Source organism: Myotis lucifugus, unplaced genomic scaffold, assembly GCF_000147115.1.
Source record: "Myotis lucifugus unplaced genomic scaffold, Myoluc2.0 scaffold_3, whole genome shotgun sequence".
NCBI lineage: Eukaryota > Metazoa > Chordata > Mammalia > Chiroptera > Vespertilionidae > Myotis > Myotis lucifugus.
In genome coordinates this window covers 27,907,053-27,934,427 of record NW_005871051.1, presented here as the reverse complement: position 1 = coordinate 27,934,427, position 27,375 = coordinate 27,907,053, and the positions used below count along the sequence as shown (strand labels likewise).

General features: G+C 35.3%; 2 protein-coding genes across 13 annotated transcripts in view; one reads left to right on the top strand and one right to left on the bottom strand.

The window, feature by feature from the left end:
* GIGYF2 (GRB10 interacting GYF protein 2) overlaps positions 1 to 27,375 on the bottom strand; it is a 130,358-nt gene that overhangs the window by 56,888 nt on the left and 46,095 nt on the right. For 8 of the 12 annotated variants that reach the window (XR_002831661.1, XM_014463811.2, XM_014463783.2 and 5 more), the window contains 3 exons: positions 24,585 to 24,693; positions 18,891 to 19,002; positions 17,815 to 17,855 (listed from right to left, as the gene is read on the bottom strand). Coding sequence is in view for 10 of the 12 variants with exons in the window: in XM_014463811.2 (XP_014319297.1) it covers positions 17,815 to 17,855; positions 18,891 to 19,002; positions 24,585 to 24,693 (262 nt within the window). In the remaining 2 variants the exon portion in view is untranslated. Of the gene's footprint in view, positions 1 to 17,814; positions 17,856 to 18,890; positions 19,003 to 19,147; positions 19,177 to 24,584; positions 24,694 to 27,375 lie in introns of those variants that run through there. The other 4 variants (XM_023762468.1, XM_023762474.1, XM_014463835.2 and 1 more) reach the window with 4 other exon arrangements.
* KCNJ13 (potassium voltage-gated channel subfamily J member 13) lies at positions 2,668 to 10,979 on the top strand. The gene is made up of 3 exons (XM_006082650.3): positions 2,668 to 2,726; positions 7,919 to 8,392; positions 10,141 to 10,979. The coding sequence occupies exons 2-3, from the start codon at positions 7,933 to 7,935 to the stop codon at positions 10,761 to 10,763; spliced, it is 1,083 nt and encodes a 360-aa protein (XP_006082712.1). The 5' UTR covers positions 2,668 to 2,726; positions 7,919 to 7,932; the 3' UTR covers positions 10,764 to 10,979.

Here is a 27,375-nt window from a genome sequence, read left to right as displayed (position 1 = left end):
TTTTTCCCCCGCAATTACTTGTAAACAAAACTCATGGTGGCTAGAATTGAGTAGGTTAAATTCTATATCCAGAGATTTGCAACTTTTTTCCCCATCTTAACCCCCGAAAGGAAACAATCTGCTTCTCTGGTTAGCATGGGTCCTGAAATCACAGCAGCTCCTGGCTGGAAGGCAGAAACAAGAGGGGCTGCAGCATATCAGAATCTCTTTGAAAAGGCATCTCATGTGGTTTGAATATGCTCCATATCCCTAAAATCTTCTTGCTCAGTCCCCTGCTGGTATACACGCAGACACTGCCTGAAATATCTGGGGAAGACGATCAGAAGGTGAGCTCGAATGCAGGACTGGAAAGACAAGAGGCACCTTTTAAAGAAAGCTAAGTGTACTACGTAAGAAAGAACATTGGAGCCAGGGCTAAAGTTTTGAAGTTGGGAGATTATCTGCATATAGGCAGGACACTGCACTCCACTAAAGTTTTTGTTGTTTTCAAGTACAAGGCGGCACAGTTTGGGATTATATACTGAATTACTTCAGCCAAAAAGAAAAAAATCCAACACCTTCAGGGACAGAGAACTGAATTTAATAAAGAATAACCTACCTGGTCTTGGCACCTGCTTAATCATTAAAATTTTGAATAAAAAATAAATAAATGAACAGATATCTAGCATATATATTCATTCACAGATGTTTTAGAGCTATCTCCAATCAAAATCACTAATTCTGTTTAGATAGGAGGGCCCTGTGTATTAGAATGAAACGGGCATATCATCTGTTCCAAAATCAGTTTCATCTCAGCTAATCTGGCATCTCAACCAGAAATGAATTTAACTGCTCAGGCTATTATAATGGGAGTGCTGTGCTCCTGAGAAGAACTCCAAAGCTGATCTACATTATCCATACAGTTAGCAATTAGGAATCACCGTGTAGAGACCCTAGCAAACTTTCAAATTATAGAAATCCAGAAACTATTACACTTTTTCACTTGAGACAGTACTTGATGATCATTTTGCCAAATCATTTTTGCCTTAATACAGGGGTGGGCAAAAGTAGATTTATATTTGTGAGTATACCCAAGTTTGTTCTTGTGTTATTAATTATTAATTGTTGTATCATTCTCCATACAAACAACTGTAAACCTACTTTTGCTCACCCCTTTATTATGGAAAGAGGCTTCCAAGTTTGGTAAAATCCTTAACTATCTTGCTTGCTATAATGACTATTCAAGACACATGGCAGATACACTCCAATACTTCTGCTTTTTGAAAGGCAATGTTACGGTGTATTTACTCTGGCTTAACTCCACCCCTTCCCCCCCCCCCCCACAAAACAAAACAAAACAAAACAAAACAAAACAAAAAGTTAACTGGCAATTGATATAAAGTATAATTCCTACCAGCACAGGCAGGAAACCAACATCACATCACAAGTCATTCCTTTATGCTTTTACCTTCTCTAGTTCTGAAGGTCATAGTTTCCAATGCTGTGTCTGAACTTGTATTGAAATGTTTGGCATTAATAAAACAAAGAAGGAATTAATATATTTTTTTTAATTGTGAGGAGCTGGGAAGGAATCTACAAAGGCGGATTTCACTTTCTAAGTAGCATTATATTGGTCTACATTAATAATTTTCCCAGCAGGCCTTCTATGATTTTACTTTGAATAATCGCAGCCTTTGTTTCTAAGATCCTCTTACATGTGACATTTGATCAAAGTTTTAAAATCAGCAGCTAATGGAAGTGGAGAAAAGTATTGCTCAGTAAGGCATTATATTATACAAAGCCATCCCACAGCTTATTTTAAGGTTTAAATATCACAGATGTTTCCAGCTAAACATTATATTGATGTTAAGTTAAATTTTCTGAACCCTGAATATTATGATTTACTGCATATCATCACATTTCTCAGGGAAACATCTCCTAACCACCACTAAAGCATGCCTTAAGACAACTTTTCAGTTTTTCACACAGATGTGTTTTTTAAAGATAAGTACAATGTACCAAAAAAGTTTATTCTTATTCAAGGTCTCTGTACATAGCCTTAAAAAAAAGGAAAGTCTGCCTCCTTGCCACCCCCCAAAAAATATTTCAGGTAACTAAATTACCTATATTACTAGTTCTAGAGTTAGTGACAGCCATTCTGATGAAATGGTATATGAAAACTGGTAAAAAATAAATTCATTAATTCATACCTAAAAGTCCCTATCCAAGGATATCTTCCCCAAAGAAATGGAGGGAAAAAACGATTAGTAAAGGAAATACCTCACACTTCAACATGCTATATAAGGAAAGACGTCTGAAAAGAAATCTTGCAGGGAATTTTATCCCTTTGAACTTTTAAATAAATTCTTAAGTAAGATTATGCAAACTTACTAAAAACCGGTCCAGATTAGAGGGAAAAAATGCACCCCTTCTCCAAGTCAGTTCTGGAGGCTTTAACCAGAGTTGTTAAGGTTTGTGTTGGGTAAAGAAAGACCTAATAAACCAGCATTCTTTTCCACATGATCAGAGCTAATTGGCCCCCCTGCAGACTAAGTGACCAATCACATCAGCTTCAGCTGAAACCAACCCCCAAGACATTATAAACAGAGGAATGTGAACTGTAAACCCAGTCCAAGAAGAGAACCTACAAACTAGACTTGTAGAGTAAATTACCTCATCAAAAAGGCTGACTTTAAAAGTTTCCTCAAGACCTACCTGTGCATATAGTCTGACCCAGCAAAAAACTGGTGAGTACATGAAATAATATTCATTCTTATTTCTTTAAAGGGTAACAGAAAGAACATGCTGGTAAATAGGGATAGAGCTAGATATTGCCAATAGAATTTTAAAACATACATTAAAGTTCTTTATTCTTTTTCCTTAAATTTTTGAAATGGAATAATGGATCCTACTGAAAGCATTACTGAAAATTTTCTTCTTAATTGTTTTATTAAATGTATAATAATTCTCCATTATAATATAGAAACGAGTAGAAGAGAAAAACCCTAAAAAAATTTTCAACAACTTATAACAAAATGTATCTTTTTCTTTTGAAAGGGATTAAAGAACCCCAAATGAGCATATAAAAACAAATGACAAAAAGAAAAACTTTTAAAATTTATTAATCCATGAAAAAGTGATGAGTATCCTAATTTTAAATTTTGTTTTAAGCATGGATTAGTGAAAGTAGATGTTTCTGCAAATAAGAATTTAAAAGACTCCCTGAGCTTATATAATAGAGTTAGAACTCACACTGTTTGCCCTAATTATGGAGGGACGGGAAAGACAATTTTAAGACTCCCTAGAAGGTCTTAAAGTGTTTATACCAGATGTGAACAAATACATAGTAATACTGTAATCATTTAACATTTGTTGTTATAGCCTGTATCTACACTGTTTAATAGGAACTATACTAACTATATTACAACATGTTAATAAAAGACAGTTTTTAAGCTACAATCTAATGAGTAGAATAAATCAATTATTTTGATGACCAATGAAGCAGCCAAACTATCATTTGTATAAAGCACTATTTTTTCCACCAAAGAGTTTGTAAGTGGGCAAAATTTTTATAGCCCACAGAGAGTGATACAAGCAAACCTTCCCAATCTTCAATTCTACTTTCTATTGGGATGATTTTATGAAAATCACATGAATACAAACCAAGATAAATACAATAAAAACAAACAAATTCATAGATATAGAGAACAAACTGATGGTTACCAGGTGGGAGGCATGTGGAGGAAATGGGCAAAAAAGGTGAAGAGATTAACAAGTACAAACTGCCAATTACAAAATTAGTCATGGGGATATAATGCACAGCATAGGGAATATAGTCAATAATACTGTAATAACGATGTATGGTGGGTGACAGGTGGTTACTAACCTTATTGTGGTCATCACTTTGTAAGATATATAAATGTCTAATCACTATGTTGTACACCTAAAACTAATATAATATTGTATGTCAACTATAATTTAAAAATACATTTGTGTGCCTACAGGGATATGAAAATTACTTGGGATTTAATAGCATAAACATAACATCTATCCATCAGACACTAATAGAGAAAACCTATCAGCTGAGGGAAATGGTAATAAGTTTGCAAACATGTAGGGTTTTAAAGTATCATGTTATTTAATTCCCTCTTCTCTTTCCTTTTTTAATATAAAGAAGCCTGGCCAAGGGGATTGGGTGGCTTTCCCACACTGAGACAGCTATGTAATCAACACAGCTAGAACCTGGCCAGCTTGATTCCCCACCTGGTCTTCCTAGTACTACATACAGTGAATACACGAGTCCAAAGAATGGAGTCATACAGGGTAATGTTAGGCGGGAATGAAAATCTTACTTCTCTCAACTATTCCACTCTACAACACGATCTGAACAAGATCTAGCAAGAGATTGCTTTGCTGCTTTGATATTAGCTTTTTGACTTTCCTGTTCAAAGGTTTTTCAATGTATATATAGTTATTTAGCTGCAAGAGAGAAAAAATAAAATTATAAAAGCCTAGAGCAGGGGTGGGAAACTTCTTTTCTGCCAAGGGCCATTTGGATATTTATAACATCATTCGCGGGCCATACAAAATTATCAACTTAAAAATTAGCCTGCTATATTTGGTTAAACATTTAATTAACTCACCCCTAATGCTTTGGCAGGGCCAGACCAAATGACTTCGTGGGGCTTATATGGCCCACAGACGGGGCGTTCCCCACTGGCCTAGAGCATGAGTGCTATAAGTAACAATCCTGAAAAGGCCCAAATGAGAATAATTGTTAGCTATAGTATGTATAGAAAGACTATCTCCCAGGTAATGCATTTTATAACTTAACAAAGCAGGTTGAAAATCAAGAAGAATTGCTTGGCCTGCGTGGCTTAGTGGTTGAGTGTCGACCTACGAACTAAGAGGCCACGGTTCGATTCCCAGTCAGGGCACATGCCCAGGTTGCAGGCTCGATCCTCAGTGTAGGGTGTGCAGGAGGCAGCTGATCAGTGATTCTCTCTATCATTGATGTTTCTATCCCTCTCACCCTCTCCTTTCCTCTCTGAATTTAAAAAAAAAAAAAAAAACAAAGTAAAAAAATAAAATGTAAGAAAATCAAGAAGAATCATGTAGATTTCTCCCTACCCAGAAATTACTGTGAAACAAAAAGCAATCAGTGGTTCCCAAAGTGGAATAAGCACTAGTGTAAAGTTCTGTGATGAGCATTTTCACACAGGCAGGAAGTAAGAAATAGTAAAGGACAATGCCATGGACAATACAGAACCATGCAGTGGTTCTGACATTCTTCAACTGTCAAAATGTCTTTCATAAAATTACGATAATATTGTCATAATATTTTTTAAATTATTTTCTCATCTGGCAAAATACAAATTTGGCAATGCCATATAAAAACTCTCCTCTCCACGTTTTGTTTTAATTCTCCTAGTCTGCAGAATCCTAAATTGACTATGTAATAATTCTGATTGTACTAATCTTCAAATCTTGCAAGGTGTCTTCCTTAAGTGAAAATATATTTTTGCCTGCAAATCACAGGTCTGAACCTAAGCAAGCATTCCTGAAAAAACAAATATTCTGTAGTGGCTCTTGAACAAAATTTGTCAAATAAAACTTTGTGTTTCTTTATGAAGGTTAACCAGGGCCAAAGAAACAATATAGCACTAACTCTGAACTATGGACTTGGTATGGGATTCAGCATTACTTACTACCTTTGTGATCTTAGGAAACTCACTGTGCCTTAGTTTCATTATCTGTAAAATGAGCATACTAATGGTACTTTTACTGTGAAAGTTAAAAAAATTATTAATTACAGTAAAGCAAATACTTATTGAGAAGGTACTCTTGCCAGGCATTGGCTATTGGCTTCATATAAGTTAATATATGTGAAGTGTTTGGTATGATTCCTGGCACACGACAAACCATATATGTTAGCTAATATTATTAATCATTACTGTCATAAAATCATGTAAAAAGTTAACAATGGTTTAAAATAGATACCTGAGACAGTTAAGGGGACAAAAAGAGCATCTACTAAAGATGCTAAAACATCTGCTGTCAGACTTTTTGTGAATGTAATACCAATTAACTTGGGAAAGACTTTTATTTCACCAAACTCTCTAAATAGACATCTTCTTGTAGTAAAAAATAAAAATAAATTAACCAGCTGTGAAGTTAGACAGATTTGGTTAATAATTCAAATAATCCATGGCCCCCATCTGCCTGTGTACATTTCTTTTATCTGCCTGATCCTTGGTGACTTCATCTGAAAAATGGGATAATAATGTCTATCTTGCTGAGATACCAAAGAATTAGAGATAATGCAATACAAAAGCATGGAGCACAGTGCCTGTTTACAGTTGTTGTTGTTATTATTTCCAAAAAGGCAGAGAGCAGGTCTCCTAAAACATTTAAAGAATCTAGCAAAATGAGTCATTAAATAGCTGTGGCAAGAAAAAAATATATACTAAGTAAAATGATAGTAACAACTTGTTAGGAATAAAAAGTTATAAAACATTAATGCCCTAAGTTTTTTAAAAGTTTATAATATGAAACTGAAATGGCTATCTAATCTAAATAAGTTTATCAATCATTTTAGTGTTCAATCAGTAACTAAAATCTGGAAAAAAAATACAAGAGACTGTTTAATATCACCAATAAACAATAAATTAGCCTCAGGACAAAAGAGAAAGTATATACCCAGCTAGGCAATGTTCAATTCCAACAACACAGGATAGGAAGGATCCAGTAAACCTAAGCAACAAGCTAAGTCTATATATGCCTCTAGTCCAATTAAGCAGCACTGTCCTTCAAAAGACAGGAAGGATAGTGCCTTGCAATACTTCCAAGGGCACCTACTTCTAAAGGAAAAAGCCAAGAAAAAGTCAAATATAACACCTACTACTGAACTGTAGCAAAGAAGAGAAGAGTATTCAAGGAGCAAAGCAGCATTTCCCATTCAGTACCTGGTAGCCTCTACACAAGTCTCAAGATGCAAAGATGGTCACATAGAAAACACACAGTATATTTCTACTCACCACACAGAGAAAAGAGTAACCACTTATAAATACTGTTTACAGCTAAAAACTAATTATATTATCTTTTTAAAATTGCCATTTGATGTACTAATGATTATTTTAGTTCATTAAACTTGAAGCTTTATTTTCTGGTTTATTTACTTTCAAAATTAATATTATCTAGGAATCTCTACCTAGAATTCCTTATTTTGCCAAGAAAATAATTCTCTACCCTATAATCTAATCAGCATTGAGAATATTTTAAGAGGGCATCAATTCATCAGCCAGGAAGGAAAAGAGTCCATGAAGATGGCCACAAAGTGGCAAACACAAATAAAAATTTAAATAACTAACTAAAAAGCATATATTAGAACTATGACTCTCTAAAAGTTTAGTCTTGTCCTAGCACTAAGTTTGGTGTCAAAACATTTATAGACAGTTTAACTTCCAAATGATTTCTATTTATTTACACTTCTAAATGATTTCTATTTATTTACACAGAGAAACATATTTTTAACAATTCTTATAATTATGGGTCCTCCATAATTATAAATCATTAAATAATTATGCAAAGTTTTTATTTACACATAATGTTTAGTCAAGTCAATAAATACTCAATGACTGGACTTGTGTAAGAAAGATAAGGGGTGTTAATAAGCCATGAACCATAATCACAACCTTCAGAAATTTTAAAATATACTTGAAAATGTTAAAATGCCAAACAATATTCTAACAGTCATTCTAGGAAACAATAAGAGCTATCCTAAGGCAAACCAGGATTAGCCACTTTATGTAAAGAGAAAAGAGACAGTGTCAGACTGGAAAAGCCTGTGCAACAGTCAAGAAAGCATTCCAAAGAAATTACATAGTGAATGAGGTATCAGAATCTATTAACATTAACTGTAAATCTCTTGATTTCAAAGATTTACAGCCTGAGATGGATGGCAGCAATTGCAAGGTTAATGCTCCTCTCCTAACTCAGAGATACCGAAGGATGGTCACCAAGGATGGCCACAGCACACTTCAAATGGATGGCGCTCAAAGAGGTCTTGTCTATCTTCGAGATGCTTGGGGAATCCTAATGGACATGCGCTGGCGCTGGATGATGTTGGTCTTTTCTGCTTCTTTTGTTGTCCACTGGCTTGTCTTTGCAGTGCTCTGGTATGTGCTAGCTGAGATGAATGGTGATCTGGAACTAGATCATGATGCCCCACCTGAAAACCACACTATCTGTGTCAAGTACATCACCAGTTTCACAGCTGCGTTCTCCTTCTCCCTGGAGACACAACTCACAATTGGTTATGGTACCATGTTCCCCAGTGGTGACTGTCCAAGTGCAATCGCCCTCCTTGCCATACAAATGCTCCTAGGCCTCATGCTAGAGGCTTTTATCACAGGTAATTGTTTTTGTTCTTAAAAAAATGTATGAAAGTTCTAGAAAGGGTATAGTCAGTAATTAGCAACTGTGCTATAGAATCATTTCTTTGCATTATTAGCAGGTAACGTCTGAGATTGAAAAGAGAGTCTAGGGACAAATGATAGGGGGGATTATAAGAAACATGACTCTATACTTAAATTTTACCTATTGGAACTTCTTAAGAAAAAAGGAACCATTATGACACTAACTTGCAGCAACATCTTATGGAAAAAAAAAAGAAAAAAGAAAAAAAAACTACGAAAAATTTTTCAGAGAAGCTAAATATTTCATTAAATAAGTGAAAAAATATCAGCACATATTTTGACATTTTACCTAATGAAAGAATTTGATATTTTAAACTTGGCTAGAATTTTCTCCTCTGAGTTCATCTTTTCAACATTTATTCAATGCTAGTGAGTTCAGAGCACCAAAGTCAACATTGTATGTATATACATACAAGTATATACATTCTTAGCAAAATGCACTAGAAATATAGCCAGAGATTATGAAATTTTGCTTAGAATGCAGCAACAAGTAGGGCTAATGTACTTTTTATAAGTGATATGTACAAGTAAAAACAATTTTAAGAAAAAGAAAGAAACCCTGGTCTTAACACACTACCCAGTAATAATCTGAGAAGGTAAGCAATGGCCATATGCAGAGTGATCTAGAATGAAGTCCCAGTGTGCCAACAAGTGGCTCCACAACCTGTAACAAATCACTTAACCTTTACAACAAGAGTTCTTACACTGGATTAGTCATTAGATAAAATTTAGAGGATCTGTGAACTTAGTTAAGAAAAACTTGCTTCTTTTTTCACTAACTCCTAACTGAAATTTGGTATTTCCTTTGGTTATAAATATAGGCAAAAAACAGTAACATCAATAACACTTTGATGCAAACAGAAATCACAGATATTTTCATATTCACACTATACTTCAACATTACAGTACTAAATCCACCACTATATTTTGTTATTTAATGTACTAATAAATCACACATAGCACTATAATACATTTTTTAAACATACTAAACCAGATTTCAATATATTTGGTTTTCTTTGTACATATCTTATTTGTATGAATGTAAAGCATAATTCCATAAACCTGCCTGCCAAGAAGACCTGTGGCACAAAAGCGGTTAAGAAACTTTAAACTAATCTATAGCTCTGGGGAACAAGAAGGATGCACCTGAAAGATGCACTGAAATCACCTTAGAGCCAGAGTCTTCTTTTAAAAAAAAAAAAAAGTGTGTATGGGGATAAATTTCAAAGTTAAAAAATTCTTTAGTGTATCTATGGTCCCTTCCCCAACCCAAATCATTCTACTTTGAATCTAATCTTTATGTAGGCTTGAAGTAATCTGTTTGCACTTAAGCTGAATTTATTTTGTCACTTCTTTTTTTTTTTTTTAAAGGGCAGGAATATAGGAAATAACTATTCTTTGGCTTTAAAACATACTAGAGGATAAAGTTTTAAATTTCTATGTAACAAAATGAATTTTGCTTATCCATTTTGAAATCATAATTTTTTAAAAAAGAGTATGTACACTTTCAAAATTTCTTCAGGCAAATAAGACTATCCAAATTAATGAGTTCAATTCCTGACTTATTTGGAATGCATGACACCAAGAAATGTATTACCCATTTGATATACCCTTCTCATGCAGAAAACGTATTGGCATGTAAAGTACTCATTCTAAAAACAAAACTTAATGGTTTCTAATTTAGGTGCCTTTGTGGCGAAGATTGCCCGCCCAAAAAATCGAGCGTTCTCAATTCGCTTCACTGACATGGCAGTAGTGACTCATTTAGATGGCAAACCTAACCTTATTTTCCAAGTGGCCAACACTCGACCTAGCCCTCTAACCAGTGTTCGGGTCTCAGCTATACTCTATCAGGAAAGAGAAAATGGAGAACTCTACCAAACTAGTGTGGACTTCCACCTTGATGGCATCAGTTCTGAGGAATGTCCATTCTTTATCTTTCCATTAACCTACTATCACTCCATTATACCTTCGAGTCCTCTGGCTACTCTGCTCCAGCATGAAAATCCTCCCCACTTTGAATTGGTTGTGTTCCTCTCAGCAATGCAAGAAGGCACTGGAGAAATATGCCAAAGGAGGACATCCTACCTACCCTCTGAGATCATGTTACATCACTGTTTTGCATCTCTGTTGACCCGAGGTTCCAAAGGTGAGTATCAAATCAAGATGGAGAATTTTGACAAGACTGTTCCTGAACTTCCAACTCCTCTGGTCTCTAAGAGCCCAAACAGGACTGACCTGGATATCCGTATCAATGGACAAAGCATTGACAATTTTCAGATCTCTGAAACAGGACTAACAGAATAAGATGTATTCATAGCACCCTATTTTTTAATGTATTAAATATATCCAGCCAGTTATGCAGCTACTTTTCCTTCATCATATCTCATGTTCTTTTTTTCCAATGATGATTACATCTCACTGATTACATCGAGCCTAAGCCCATAAAAAATGGCTGAGCTAACAATACACATTCTGGAAATATAACATTCTACTTTACAAAGTTTGTATCTGTGGTTATCTCCTAAAATCAGTGTATCTCAACATGACAGATACTTATACAGAAATGTTGGTGAATTTATAAAGATGTGGTATAATAGCAATGGTGAAGGTAAAATAGACAGTGAAGTTTAACACATCTAAACTCTAAGAAAATCAACCATAAATCTCTCATTTTCATCTGCAAGTTGAAGCAACAGTCTAGTTTCAAATCTAGCTTCCTAGGTAGATAGATGATTTCACAGTATTTAGTGAACATCCTTTTAAAACTTATTTTTTCAAGACAACAAAGATCATTCCTTTGGTTCTTTATACTACAAAACTGGGTAAGTAATACCCCCTTAGGTTTTAACAGTTAACAACAAAACTCCACAAGAAAAACAGCAAAATATAGATTTATGCATAACTCCATAGACCAGTGATGGCAAACCTATGACACACGTGTCAGAGGTGACACGCGAACTCATTTTTTTGGTTGATTTTTCTTTGTTAAATGGCATTTAAATATATAAAATAAATATAAAAAATATAAGTCTTTGTTTTACTATGGTTGCAAAGATCAAAAAATTTCTATATGTGACACGGCACCAGAGTTAAGTTAGGGTTATTCAAAATGCTGACACGCCGAGCTCAAAAGGTTCATCATCACTGCCACAGACATTTGAGCATGACACCCAATCACATGTTCATACATTTGCGGCAGAATGTGATTAGAGAAAATAAGATCAGCTCTAGCCCAAATGGAACCTGTGGGGGTATTTTTGATAAGGATATTCAAAATTGTATCTACATTAAAGCTACCTGCATAACAATCAAATAGTAATTATAATAAACTGCTCATTAAGTGGCTTGCAACCTAAGTAAAAATATTCCCTTCCTACCTATGATCCATTCAATTGTATAAAAAAATGACAGCTCTAAGTAACTCATAAATGTACTCATAAGTACTCATAAATGTACATATATATTTTGTTTTTATAGACATAAAGGTTTAGTTAGATGTAATTCAACTAGGAAAAAGTCTCCAATAGATAAAGCAAAAAATAATTAGGCAATGAAGTATTTTCAACCCCAAATTCCTGTTTCCAACTTGAAATAGTTTTTTCTATAAACAAAAAATGAGTGTTTATTCACCAGTAGGAGGTTGGACTAGATAAATCTATTATTTATTTCCAAATCTAATACCCCCTGAAAATTATGCTTTTTCTGCTTCAATTTTTACTTTATATATACTAAGATGATCCCTTTCCCTTACACATCCAGTTTAAGACTATCCTTTGTATACTTTTCATTTCAATAAAAAAATCAAACTGTCCTCAAAAATAAGAACCAAATAAGTCACCCTATCAAATTTCAAATAGATTTGCGGTTGCTCTTCTTTTCTGAAATTTCCCTTATTCAGGTTTATGTGGGAAAAGTGAAAGATTAACCCTCCCTCCTGGTGATGACCCACGCAGGAATAATCTCTTGAAATAAATACTAGCTGAGTAAAAGCAAGCAGTTGTGAAGAGCAGGGCACAGCAACAAGTCACATTTTTCCCTTTGACTAAAAGGAAAAGAAATTAAGAAGAATTTTGGAGTATCTAAGACTGGTAATAGCAGAAGAATATCAAGGACACAGAAACTTAATTATTGTGAACTTCGGCTGTTTGAAAATCTTGGGCATTCTTAATTTAAGTACTAGCCAGACCAACAGATTTTTTTCGACCCAAAATTATTGTAACAATTAGCAGTAATTCCTCTTTCTATAATAAAGTAATAAGATTCACCTAACCTGTGAAAATAAAAGTTATATCAAGATTTACATGGTATGTTTTTTCCTAAGAGCTCTATGTCACTTTCATAGATCACAATTCCAACAGTTAAGCAAAACTTCCCAAAATGACAAAACAAAGGGAATGAGAAAGATCTGGGATCTAAGCCTCCCTTATAGATGCAGTAAATTCTCCATTGAAGTACACTATTTACACATTAACTTTGTATCTGAAAGCTAGAATGACTTACCCCTAAACCCACCCCGACAAAAAAAAAAACACCCTCTAGTTGGTATACTAACGCTATTTTTTAAATGTTTAAAAAATAGACAACTAAGAAATGTAATCAAAAACTTTTATCTAGGGCAGCGATTTTCAACCTTTTCAATTTTCATGGCATACATAAACTAATTACTAAAATTCTATGGCACACCAGAAGAAGTATATTTTTTGCCAATCTGATAAAAGAAAAAGGTGTAATTTTGATTCATTCACACTGGTGGCTATTGTTGTGTTGGCTGTTTTCATTTCTGTATGTCTTGTGTCTCTTCTTTTTGCTTTTTTTAAAAAATCTTCACCTAAGGATATGTTTATACTAATTTTTTTTGAGAGAGAGAGAGAAACATTGATGTGGGAGAGAAACATCAAGCAGTTGTCTCGCATTCGAACCCCAAATGGGGATCAAACCTGCAACCTAGGTATGTGCCCTGACTGGGAATCGAACCCACAACCTTTTGGTGTACGGGATGATCCAACTAGCCAAGCCACCTGGCTAGGGAAGTTGTCTCTTTTATTTTTTACAATCTAATTAAGCAAAAAGAGGTCACTACCCCTGACTAAAGTAGTCAGGTATTGCATGTTTCAAAAATTCTTGCAGCACACCAGTATGGCATAGCACACCAGTTGAAAATCACTGGTCTAGTGGGTTGAAAGCTTCCAAAAACACTGTTCATAATTCTTTCACTTCAAAGAATCACAGTCTTTACATTAAGGATTAAGTTTTCTGAGAGCATTGGCCTGGGGACCAAAGGGTCCTGGGTTCAATTTCGGTCAAGGGCACGTACCTCGGTTGCAGGCTTCTCCCTGGCCCGGGCCCTGGTCAGGGCTCATGCAGGAGGCAACCAATCAATCTGTTTCTCTCACATCGATATTTCTCTCTGTCTTTCCCTCTCTCTTCCACTCTCCCTAAAAATCATTGGAAAAATATCCTTGGGTGAGGATTAACCAAAAAACAACAACAACAAAAAGAATTAAAAGTTTTCTGCAAAGATGCCGTTATCATTTCAGGAGAATGGAGTGCAAATAGAAAGAGGGAGAAATTACTGGGAGGTGGAAATAGCAGCTCTTACTTCCTGGCTGCACAGCTCACTAATCTGGACCACCTGGGAGCTCAGTGATGTATCTCGGATACATTATCAGGAAGACCACGTTAGATCAACTTAAATAGTGCTTCTGGAAACCAATGCAGATACCATGATAGTGCCAACAAACTGAAGACAAGAAGATACTAAAAATCATAAGGCCTAGTTTTATTTATATACAAGCCCACATTACTAACTGCCAGCAGAGACCTAATAACCAAAAACTGCTTTTGGTCTACTTCAATGTATTTCACACCAAATGCACTAATGGTGTCACACTGGGCTATGAACCTATTGGTATCATTTGGACCATTTCTTATTTTTTAATCATCTTTTCATTTCATCCTCACAGAATCATACAAGATGATCACTGGAACTGATCTCCCCCTATGGAGCAATCAATTCCCACTAAATAGGAATCCATTATCATAGGCCTCTTTCTACATTCTCCCATGGGTGTTCACAAGGGTCATGATTGATTCTTACCCAGATATCTCTAATTACACCCATTTCTCTCCACATAAGAAGCAAATACATAAGGACCAACTCCAATTTAAAAAAAAAATCATTCTGGAATCTTCAGTACTCAAATTATCTTAATTTAATGCCATAGGACACCTCACAATTGATCAATAGTATATGTGTCCCAACAAACTAGTTTAGTACTGTTGTTCCTGAACAGTATAAGATACAATTATGAGCAAATATTTTCAACAAAAGTGGATTACTTACAAAAAGAGCTCAGAATAATTAACACAGTTAATATCTTGAAAGTGAGCATCTTATCAAAAAGCCACTATTATATATTTGAATATATATTTGCAGATGCCCTGATGTTTTAGTAAGAAACACTTTCTTAATATTCTTAACCACTTCACATCAATTTAGTTTTATGGAACCTGCCTTTTAAAAAAATATACATTTTCTTTGCATTTGCAAAGAAAAGAGGCTATATTCTTAACAGTGGATGATTGGGAAAATTACCCTACTGAATTAAAGAGTTAAAATGTGAGAAAGGCAAATAATGATAAAAGGATCTTTATACTCATCTAGTTCAAACCATCAAAGTGTGACTCTCACTCAAGCAGTTAAAATCAAGCTATTCCCATGACAGGGAACTCACTACTAGGCAATCCAATTCATTTTCAGACAACTCTATTAGATCTTTTTAAGACTGTCAAATATCTGCCTCCTTAAATCTGCCCGTTAGACTCATACAAAGCAAGTCAAATTCCCCTCTTACACAAATATTTGCAGACAGTGATCCTATAAACTCTCTTCTCTCTGTCCTGTCCACAATCTTGCCTCACATGTAAACAGACCCATTTCCTTCATGCATTCCCCACCACGGGACTTCAAATGCCCAATCATCCTATTCCAATCTATGGACCCTTTCAAGGTGTGGCTCCAGTACTGAACACAATACTTAAGTTCTCCTGTGACAACATAAAATACAGTGGGTCTCTCTATCACCTGATTCACTGAGGACACTTTAGTTCTAGTAAATGCTGTATTTGAACACACTGGCACTACTGATTAACATTAAGCAGTTAGCTAAAAGGGCTGTGCCTTTCCCCAGAAGGCTGCTGTTACACAACTGCTCCCTATAGTAAGTTGTGGAATTTATTTATGCAAAACTGCATTTTCTTTAGTTCTAGTAAATGCTGTACTTGGACACACTGGCACTACTGATTAACATTAAGCAGTTAGCTAAAAGGGCTGTGCCTTTCCCCAGAAGGCTGCTGTTACACAACTGCTCCCTATATTAAGTTATGGAATTTATTTATGCAAAATTGCATTTTCTGCTGTTAAACTTCCATCTGATTAAATCTGGTCTTTTGTTCCACCTTAATTCTGACCCTAAGTTCCAACTATTCCTCTCTATAGCTATCCCTCTTCTAGACATAAATGACTTGAAAATCTGATCACACACCAACACTGTCATCCAGTGAAAAGAAATAATTATTTATCACCTAGCACTAGGACTATATGAGTAGGAACTCAATAATCATTAAATGAATAAATTAGTTCACACACTCTTATTTAATCCCAATAATTATGTAAAACATTACCAACTCCATTTATTATGATACTACTGAATATCTGTGAGCTTAGATTACTCGTGATCTTCTGACTCCAAAGCCCTGTATTCTTTAAACTGTTCTTCATTACCTCTCTGCATTCACTAGAAAAAGTACTGAATCAAACAAGGATGGGAGCAGAGGTCCTGACAAATCCCCCAAAGATAGTACCTATCCAATAGTCTACAACAGAGTGGGGAGCCTTTTTTCTGTAAAGGGCCATTTGGATATTTATAACATCATTCGCGGGCCATACAAAATTATCAACTTAAAAACTAGCCTGCTATATTTGGTCAAACATTTAATTAACTCACCCCTAATGCCTTGGCAGGGCCAGACCAAATGATTTCATGGGCACTGGACGTTGCCCACCCCTGGTCTACAATATGAGTAAAGCCATTCAGCTAGCAATAAGTTATCTATCCAGTCTGTTCCAAATTTCTTCATGCTACACTTATTTAATGGCTTCTTATTTATATTCCTAATGCCATAATAAATGAGAAACTTAAATAACTGATGTTAAAATGAGTTTTGATATGGAAACAGTGATGCAAAAATGGTATTGTAACTACTTTGTTTTAAAAAAACAATCTGTAAATCAGTCTGTGAATGATATTTGCCTATCTACCATGTATTTTTGAGAAATGTTTACTACTGTCAGAATCATGCCCTGGAGAACTTGCCTGGTACTTCTAGGAATTTGGAATTTGGACAGTAATTTTCATAACTGTAATGTTACTATGAATTGGAACTTTTCTCTGATATTAATAATACCTACTGGTAGTTTTTAAGGCAGTACCTTTAATCAGTCAGAAAGCCCATCTTAACATTATAGAGCTTTAATATAAACTGATTCATTCACCATAAACAATGAAATTCTGTTCTCTTACTGTTTGTCTTAATTCAGTGGATACCTTAAATATACAATTTATTTTGACTGCTCTCATTTCAAAACAAGAAAAAAAGATTACACATCAAAAAGACCAAATAAGTGACTAAAGAACATTCATAATGTTAGCCTTTGCTCTCTTATACAAAAGCCAACATTCTAGCATTTTCTCTTTGGGTGCACCTTTGAAATACTAGAAGTTAATAGACTGATTCCTAACTTGAAATTTCAGTTCACAACATACCCTTAATAAAAAATATATGCCTTGCAGAGAACACACAGACCTAAAAAGTAAAATCAAGTAAACTCTAATGATTGTATGCCACAGCATGGTTCCATACAATAGAGCTCTTAAGTGACCGTGAAATTCCAATGCAACAATGCTACAACCCCATCTACTGGAGAGGTGCAGGTAACTGAGTCAATTTTTAATAAATGTATCCTATGTGGGAGCCTTGTTAAAAACCCATATCATGGCCCAGCCAGTGTAGCTCAGTGGTTGAGCATCAACCTATGAACCAGTAGGTCACAGTTTGATTCCCAGTCAAGGCACATGCCCGGGTTGTAGGCTTGATCCCCAGTGGGGGTCGTGCAGGAGGCAGCCGATCAATGATTCTCTCTTATCATCTTATGATGTTTCTATCTCTCTCTCCCTCTCCCCTCCTCTCTGAAATCAATCAATCAATAATAATAATAATAAAATAAAATAATAAATAAAAACTAGTATCATGGAAATCCAGATAAAAATACTTCAAAACAGTAAGAAAGCCTTACCTACATCTTTTCGTCCTGGTTTTTCAAAACGCCTGTCACCCCTAGAAAAGATAAGTTTCAAACAAGATTTGAGAATAATATACAGATTTTCCATCCACAACACACACTTTCCTATGTTTCTTTAATAGCATTTTTTCTCTTTCAAATTATAAAACAAATAAATGGCTATTGCCTAACATTTGGAAACTACAGAAAAGCAAGTATGAAAATAAAAATATCCATCATCTCACATATAATAGTTAGCTTCTGACACAGAAATATTATTTTTTAATTAGACATATTTTTAAATTAGATATATGCTTAAATACATGCTGCACAGTTTTTAGATATGTTTAACAATGTGTTTTCCCACATCATGAAATATTTTCAAAATCAACCTAACTTTAATGGTTATAAAGAATAAATTGTGTGGATACACCATTATATTAGAAACCATGCTGGTATTGCTGTTTGACTTGTTTCCAGTTATTTCATATTATAAATATCATTACAGTGGACATCTATGCACATACATCTTTCTCACAAACAATATAGAGAAGATGCTTTGATTAACTGCAACAAACGAGAAAATGTCAATGCTTCCCACTGAACGCTCATCAAACAGCAAATCTAACTATTAAATATCTAAGCAGATAAATAACCTATTTATCTAAAATGCTCCTTTTAAATAAAGATCATTTAAAATTTTTTTACATATAGCTTGACATTCAATAATTAACAGCACTTTAAAAAAATGAAAACTTATGCCCTGGCAGGTGGCTCGGTTGGAGCACTGTCCCATACACTAAAAGGTTTCAGGTTCAATACCCAGTCAGGGCACATACCTAGGCTGTGTTTACAGGAGGCAACAGATCAATGTTTCTCTCTCTCTCTCTCTCTCTCTCTCTCTCTCTCAAATCAATGGACATATCCTCAGTTGAGAATTTAAAAAAAAAGAAGAAATATCCTCAGTTGAGAATTTAAAAAAAAAGAAGAAAACCTGTAACTGTATAAAGTGGCTTCTCCTCTACAAAAAGCAGAACATAAGTTTTTTACATCAAGTAACCTTTATACCAAGATGTGGAACCTTTAGTTACCTTTCCTCCCAGCTCTGCGACCTATGCATTTCCCTGCTACCTCCTCGACCAAACACACCCTCTACTTCATCAAAGCTTCTTTGGTAAAAACCACATTCACCTCTGCCTCTGCCTGAAAATAAGAAAATAGAAAAAATGATAATCAAATGTCAACATTGGCACATGTTTAACACCAAAGATTAATCTTTGAAGTTCTGTCTCTATACAAAGCAGAATGTCTACATTTTAATATTTAGCGAGGCCCAATGGATCTTTACCTGTGAGACCAACGATGGCACTGAAGTAGCTAGACCACAGGAGGTTGAAAGAAACAAGTTAGTAAACTGGTGTAAGAGTCCCAGTCCCAGTCCTGAACAAGAAACAGTGTCAATATTAAGCTCTTTAATAAAAAGTCCAATAGTGAAATTCTAAGGTGATTACTAAGCAATTACTACAAGTTAAAACTTTTATTATTTTCAACAAAAATGGAAGATTTAGAGACTTTACCAAGAGAGCAGATAAAGTACAAAAGCCAAGTACAAATATAAAAATAATTTATCTAACTCCAGAGGAAGAGTAATTTAATAAGGTCAACTTTAAACCATCAATTTTATGAACTAACTCCTTAAAGGATATTCCACAGAAACCAAAGGCACTTTCCTCTTTGCTCAAACCTTGAAGAAAAGTATCACAAAGAATTTCAAAGCACAAAGCTAATAATAATAAGAATGTGTGGATGTAGGGATTTAGGAGCTCTAGTGGTTTAAGTGTAAACTGGCCTTTACTAAAGGCAATTGGTTAGATCTATAAAAAACTGACTCAACAAATCTAACTTAGAATTTATCCTAATAGAAATAATCTCAGAAATATGCAAATGCATACATATAAAAAATGTTCACTGTAATTAAAAAACACAATATATAATCAATAAGGACTGGCTAAATAAATTCTGACAAAATGCAGAACACTATGAAGCCACAAAAGATAAAGTACTATCACTTAAAAAAAATCTACATTATTGCCCTAGCCCAGTGGTCGGCAAACTCATTAGTCAACAGAACCAAATAACAACAGTACAACGATTGAAATTTTTTTTGAGAGCCAAATTTTTTAAACTTAAACTATATAGGTAGGTACATTGTTATTAACTTAATTAGGGTACTCCTAAGGCTTAGGAAGAACCACAATCAAGGGGCCAAAGAGCCGCATGTGGCTCGCGAGCCGCAGCTTGCTGACCACAGTACCTAGCTGGTTTGGCTCAGTGGATAGAGTGCTGGCCTGTGGACTGAAGGATCCCAGGTTCGATTCCGGTCAAGGGCACATGCCTGGGTTGTGGGCTCCATCCCCAGCAGGGGTGTGCAGGAGGCAGCTGATCAATGATTCTATCTCATCATTGATGTTTCTCTCTCTCTCTCCCCCCACTTTCTCTCTGAAATCAATAAAAAAAAATATATATATATATATTTTATTAAACTACATTATTCTGTTGAAAGACAAAAGCATGCCAAAGAACAATGCACATAAAAGTAATTCCAGCCCTAGCCGGTTTGGCTCAGTGGATATAGTGTCGGCCTGCGGACAGAGGGGTCCTGGGTTCGATTCTGGTCAAGGGCATGTACCTTGGTTGTGGGCACATCCCCAGTCAGGGGGTGTGTAGGAGGCAGCTGATGGATGTTTCTCTCTCATCGATGTTTCTAACTTTCTATCCCTCTCCCTTCCTCTCTGTAAAAAAATCAATAAAATATATTTAAAAAATAAATAAATAAATAAATAAATAAGTGATTCCACTTATATAAATGATATAGCTGCATAGTTTGGGTCAGGAAGGTTATATACACAATTGCTGGGTTTAGAGACAAAAGACAGTATGAATTGTGAGCTTTATACTTTCTATACAGCGTGAGGATTCCCCAACTAATATGCACCATACGTTTCCAACACACAGGCTTGAAAATTGAAGGAGGGTGGGGGGTCTAGGGATGTATTTATACCTAGACAAAATCTAAGCCATCATCCCTAGCTCAACTTCTCCAATAGGGTAAAACCACCCAAAGAAAAGTGATGTTGAATCTTGAATAAAAGCATGGATGCATTCCAGAGCTAAATACAATTGAGTTAAATAATTATTTCAAATATCCATGCAGTATTTCTACATCTTGGTTATAATTTCTCAAGAACTGATTCAGAATACAGTTGTACTTTAACATCTTACTAGGAAATACAAAAATAATGGACAGGATTGTATGTGGGTAATCTTAGGAACAATGTGTACCTTCTTAAGAGTCCAAGTATCCATGTCTTCATTTGTAAAACATAGGTGAGGACTAGGGCTGAACTGTAATTATCTTAAACTTACCTTCAACTTGTGTCAACTTTAAGTCAACTGAACGTCAACCGAAAGTCAACTCCCAATTTCAGTAACTCTCTCCTTAGGAAATGTATACATTTTATTTAAGGTCATCCTAAAACAGTCTAATACAAACTGTTATGCAATACTGGGATGATCCCTACAATAATGTTGAGGGTGAAAGAAAACCAGTATCCTGTCCTTTTAGAGAACGTTTTTCTCTGGAAAGCCATTAAATATGTATCACCTTGCCGAAACCGGTTTGGCTCAGTGGATAGAGCGTCAGCCTGCAGACTCAAGGGTCCTGGGTTCGATTCCGGTCAAGGCATGTACCTGGGTTGCGGGCACATCCCCAGTGGGGGATGTGCAGGAGGCAGCTGATCGATGTTTCTCTCTCATCGATGTTTCTAACTCTCTATCTCTCTCCCTTCCTCTCTGTAAAAAATCAATAAAATATATTTAAAAAAAAATATGTATCACCTTGAAAAAGTGTTTTATAAACATACCAGTACGAATAGGAAAAATAGCCTCCAGGTTGCCCAAAAAACAACCAAACCACAGATAAAAGATTTTCTGCCAGTTATGATTAGGGTGAGCACTAGACCTCCTTATGAGACTAAAGCTTTATAAGTGGGCACATAAAAATAATCGGTTCTAGAGCTTCCCAGCTTGTAGAATGTAGAAATAACCTTCAAAGTCCATAATCATTTATAAGTGTACTTCCCAGATAAGAAGGAGCAAGTAAATATAACATGAATCTTTCATAAAGCTCAATTTAAAGGATTGACCTATTACCTGAGATTTCACACTATTCTTTTGGGGGATTAAAATATATTTCCAGTTGCGTGAATCTGCTTTTTTATTAAACATCTTAACCAGATAAAATAGAAAGATGACAACTATGTTGTTTTCCCCTCCATTTATTTGTGTAAATTTTACTAGTTTGTGATCTTTAGAAGTTGGGGAATCAGTCAATTTTCAAATCAACATTCCCTCAAGTTGGAAAGAGGCAGGATTATCATCTAATATTAGCTCTGCCCATGCAAAAAATAATAAAAATTAAAAAAGGAAGAAAGCCAAAATAATCATTATTTAACCAACAAGTTAAAATTAAGTAATGAGTGAAGATGATAAAACCATATCCATTAAAAAGAATCACAACTGGGACAATGGTGTTAGAAGTATTTTTCACAAAGTCAGTTCATTCATTTGACTAAGTTTCAAGCCATTCTTTCACACTGATGTTAAGTCACAGCTTTCATCACAGTATCTATCTTTTGTGCATGCCCTGTTTAAATTGTGAATGTAAGACTTCTATTCTGTATGATAACCCTACACTTCAAAGAAACCAGAAAGCAGGGATAAATTTATCAATCCCTCATTTGTTCCTCGATATGGAATTTCGTTTAAGCCTGTTTAGAGAGACTGGCTGGTATTTGCAGCACACACAGTTGATAGTCACTTGAGGCACATAAAACAGCTGGCTTGTGGGCCACACTTTTTGATTAATAAGATCTCTCTATGTCTTGCCCTGAAAAGCACTGGAGACAAAGCTGAGAACATGCAACCTCTCCTTGCTGCCAGCCCACTGCAGAGAAATACAGGAAACACCCAATAGCAGATTGGGGCTGTCTCCAAAACACTATCGCACCACCAAGATAGATGCACACATCTCAAGTCGAATTCTAGATCAATGGAATCTAAATGCACTTGGAAATCTCGATGGATGGTGTGTGGAGCTTTTGAAGCACACACATACCTTAATTCATCATCCAAGTAGTCTCTCACAGAGGTATTTCTTGTAAGTTTTACAGATGATTCTAACAACTCCCCAGGTTAAAAACCACCATTCTAGACATTGACAAATAATTCAGAAGAAAAAAACAAGTACAACAAATATAACTCAGTAATAGTAACAAGCCTACAAGTTGAGTTTTCATTAACCTTTACATTATTCGTAAAGGTTACGAATTCGTAAAGGTTACCTGCATTCCATATTTTGAATGGACTACTAAAAGAAACCTCTTCACAGGAATGCACAATTAAATACGGTCTCTATAAAAACTGAGTACAAATTACTCTATTCATAAGACACAACTTTAAGAAAAAAGAATTTAGCCCTAGCTAGTTTGGTACAGTGGATAGAGCATCAGCCTTCGGACTGAAGGTTCCCAGGCTCGATTCCAGTCAAGGGCACATGCCTGGGTTGCGGGCTCGATCCCCATTAGGGGGCATGCATGAGGCAGCTGATCAATGACTCTCTCTCATGATTGATGTTTCTCTCTCTCCCTCTCTGAAATCAATAAAAATATATTTTTAAAAAGAAAGAAAAAATAATTTAGATGCTCCACACTCATAATCATGACAATCTGGGTGGTGCGATATGCAGACACAATGGCCTCTGCTGTAGCAGATACCCAATTCTTGCATTTCTAAAGCACCTCTTAAATAAAATGACAAGGGATATTTAGACTACTACTATGATTTAGCCAATTTAGAGGTAAGTGCTCAAGTAAATATTTATATTATAAACATCAAGAATGCCCTTAAGTAGCAGAAAATCAACAAACCCAAAATAGAGAGCAGATATCAAAAAAACAAGTAATATTGAAATAGGAATTGTTCTAAGATAAGACACAAATCTGTAAAATGTAGGTTAAATGACTGCTACATAACTATTTTTTATTCTACCCCCTAAAACAGCCCTAATTTTGATGAGACAACTTTTACTAAAGTCTCTCTGGGGCTGGGACACCCTTGACACGTGGCCTTATATAGAAACCCTGCGTTACAGAAGCCTGCAGGGACTTTGGTGCTGCTCCAGCAGCCAAGGCACTTCATGGAACTCTGGCTCTCCAAGTGCAAAACTCCCTGGGGACAAAGATTTGCAAAAGTTAACTAGGACCATCTAGAATGCTTCACACTCAAATCTCTAAGCTAGAATTAACCTTGTCTGTTCCACATCAGGGATTGTGAAGCAGATACATCAAGAAATGTCTCAGGCCCGGCTGATGTGGCTCAGTGGTTGAGTGTCAACCTTTGAACCATGAGGTCACGGTTCGATTCCCAATTGGGGCACATGCACAGATTGCGGGTTCAGTCCTCAGTAGGGAGTGTATAGGAGGCAGCCGATCAATGATTCTCTCTCATTATTGATGTTGCTATCTCTCTCACCCTCTCCCTTCCTCTCTGAAATCAATAAAAAATACATTTTAAAAAATGGTTCAGAAAGCAAATGTTCAGGACATTTAGTATGCAGTTAATGTCAAAGAGCAGTTTTTTAAAAAATCAAGTATTAAAATATTTTTAAAGTGATTTCCTATCCTCCACCTCCTCCTCCATTATTACTTTTTCAGATAAAAGCTCACCTCGCCCTCTTGAAGAACTTCGACCTCTAGGAGCCCCCACCACTGTTCCTCCTCCTCGTCCTGTCAATCGCAGGACAGCGGCACTATTTACAGACATGGAAAAGTTTCTCTGCCAAAAAAAAAAATTAAAAAGAAAGAAAAAAATGGATAAAACAGATAAAACTACATGGTGCTTCTCCCCGTCTCCCGTTGCATCTATAAAATGCATATAATTACTAATAACAATGGGAAACCCTAACTACACAACATACTAAGATGATCCAAATCCTGATTTTAGCTAAAAATTTCAAATAAACATTTCAGATCAACAAACATTGACAACCAAAGCCTTACACTAGGCTAGATTCTGTGAAGAAATATTAAACTCTAAATCTGTATATATCCAAAGCTGGCATGGTAAATATGCATCATTATAGAGAAAACTTGGTAAGAGATCTGATTTGAAAGGGTCCTTCAATTAGTGAAAAGTAGAAATGAGAGGGAGTCACAAAAAAGGTCTGAATCAAGAGTAGCGTGATAAAGAGCAAAATGAATGATAATTTTTGCCTCATTCTGCTCACCAAAGTGAATCAGCAACTCCAAGTAGTAGTTAATAGAATGACATGAATCGGAAGTAGATGGGGAAGGGCCAAAAAAGAATTTACTTAAGACCAACTACCTTAATGGAGAGAGGGAGGAAATGCTTGAAAAAATAAACAAAACCCCAATCAGTCTTCACCTACACTTGCACCCCACAGCCAATCTGGAATAGGGTCCAGCACATTAAGACAGTAATGGGTGGGCATCCTTCACAAATAAGAGAAAGACAGGAGGCCTGGGAATCAAAAATATGTTTATAGAACTGAGGAAAAGGTGAAGCAAGAGTATAAAAACCTTGAAAAATGGTCTATAAAATACAGCAGTTATAAGCAGATTTTCAAGTACATGGGAAGTCAGCACCCTTATCATCTACATACAAGAATCAACTTTAATTTAATTTGAAGGAGATTTCACAACAGTTTTAAGCACAGAAAATGCTGGAATATATCCCTACATGAATACTTTCTATATACTTAGAACCTAACAGACATTTGTGCACAAGTACAGACGTGCGGTGCACTGAGGAAAATACAACTTGGGCATGGCTATTGCCAAGGACACTCCTGGAGAAGGGCAAGAAGTGAGACTTAAGAAAAGGGTTGAAATGTGGGGTGTTTTTTCCCCAACTAATATTTTTCACCCAAATTGTTTTCCACTGTGAAGTTCTAATTTGTTATTTTGATTCAAACTCAACTATGTGATAGCTATGCCTCTTTTAAAGAAATTGACATATATTGGTGGAAAACTTCTACTTTCATTATTGAATTTCTTATTTTAATATATGGGTCACTTTCTCACTACCTGTCTTTCATTATTGAATTTCTTATTTTAATATATGGGTCATTTTCTCATTACTTGCCTCTTTCAGGTAAATTTTATAAACTTATTAATGTAATTAAGTTTTTTCTTTTCATTTGAGGGATATATAATCTATAATCATGTAATTTCAAAACTGAAGATTTAAGATGTAACCAATAACTAAAAATTACAGTAAGACACCCAACCCAACTGTACTTTTTAAAAAAGCTGGTTGAAACAATGCATTAACTTATCTTTCACCATAACCAGTGAAATTATTGAATAATGCCTCTGAGATCACAATTAAGCTATACTATGAAGTCTCAAAATCTAAATTAATATATTCTAATACTGGAAAAACAGAAATCAGGGCTAACTGCATTATTTATGCCAGGATTCCATGCAGCTGAACCCCTTACTACCACATGTATAAAACTCAAATGCACCCATCCATAGGATGTGGGGGAAACTCTCATATGCTTACACACATCCTCACACATTGACCCCGAAAGTGCAAAATGGTATAATCTCTGCAAGGCAATTTCTCAAAGTATATTTAAATGTCCATAACCTTTGACACAATTGCTCTTTTTACATTTGTGAAAAATTATATAAGCAGAAAGATCTTTAACTGCAGCACTGTATTTTTGTAAAAGCAAAATATAGAAACCAGCTTAGTATCAACCAATAAAACTAAATGAAAAATCATGGTCATCTATATATGGAATTCTATGCAGTTGTTTTAAAAAATGAGGCAACTTTATTAGGTTGGATCATATGAAATTGCTAAAATTCAGCCATTTCTGATCCATAAAACTGCAATTTCATATGGTCAACTTAGTTTATGAAGATATAAAGCACAGTTGTACTTGGGAGCATGGAGAGGCCAGATTGCCTGAAACTGAATTTTGATTCCTTTACTCAGCTTCTCTGTACCTCACTTTCCTCATCTATATAATGTGAATAGGAATGATATTTTTATCTACTTCCTGGGTTGTTGCAAACACTAACGCATTAAACTGCAAGTGCTTAGAACAGTATCTGACACTTACTAAATGCTAAATAAATATTTGCCATTATCTCCTAAAAAGACGCGTAGGTGAAATAGGTCAAGTGTAGAACTGTGTGCAGAACATGCTACCATTTATGTGTATGTGTGTTTAAAGGAATTGATATACAGCTGATCCTTGAACAACATGGTGTGAATTGCACAGGTTCATTTATAGGTGGATTATTTCCAATAAATGTAATACATCTATTTTCTCTTTCTTGTAATTTAACATTTTTTCTCTAGCTCACTTTATTGTAAGATACACTATATAATACATATATATACAAAATATGTGTTGATCAGCTACTTATGTTATCGATAAGGATTCTATTCATAGTTAAGTTTTTGAAGAGTTAAAAGTTA

Excerpts from the sequence above, each read along its gene's own strand:
- KCNJ13 (XM_006082650.3), top strand. The coding sequence starts at position 7,933 with ATGGATGGCAGCAATTGCAAGGTTAATGCTCCTCTCCTAACTCAGAGA. Across the intron at positions 8,393-10,140 it reads GCTAGAGGCTTTTATCACAG|GTGCCTTTGTGGCGAAGATT; the intron begins GTAATTGTTTTT and ends TTTCTAATTTAG.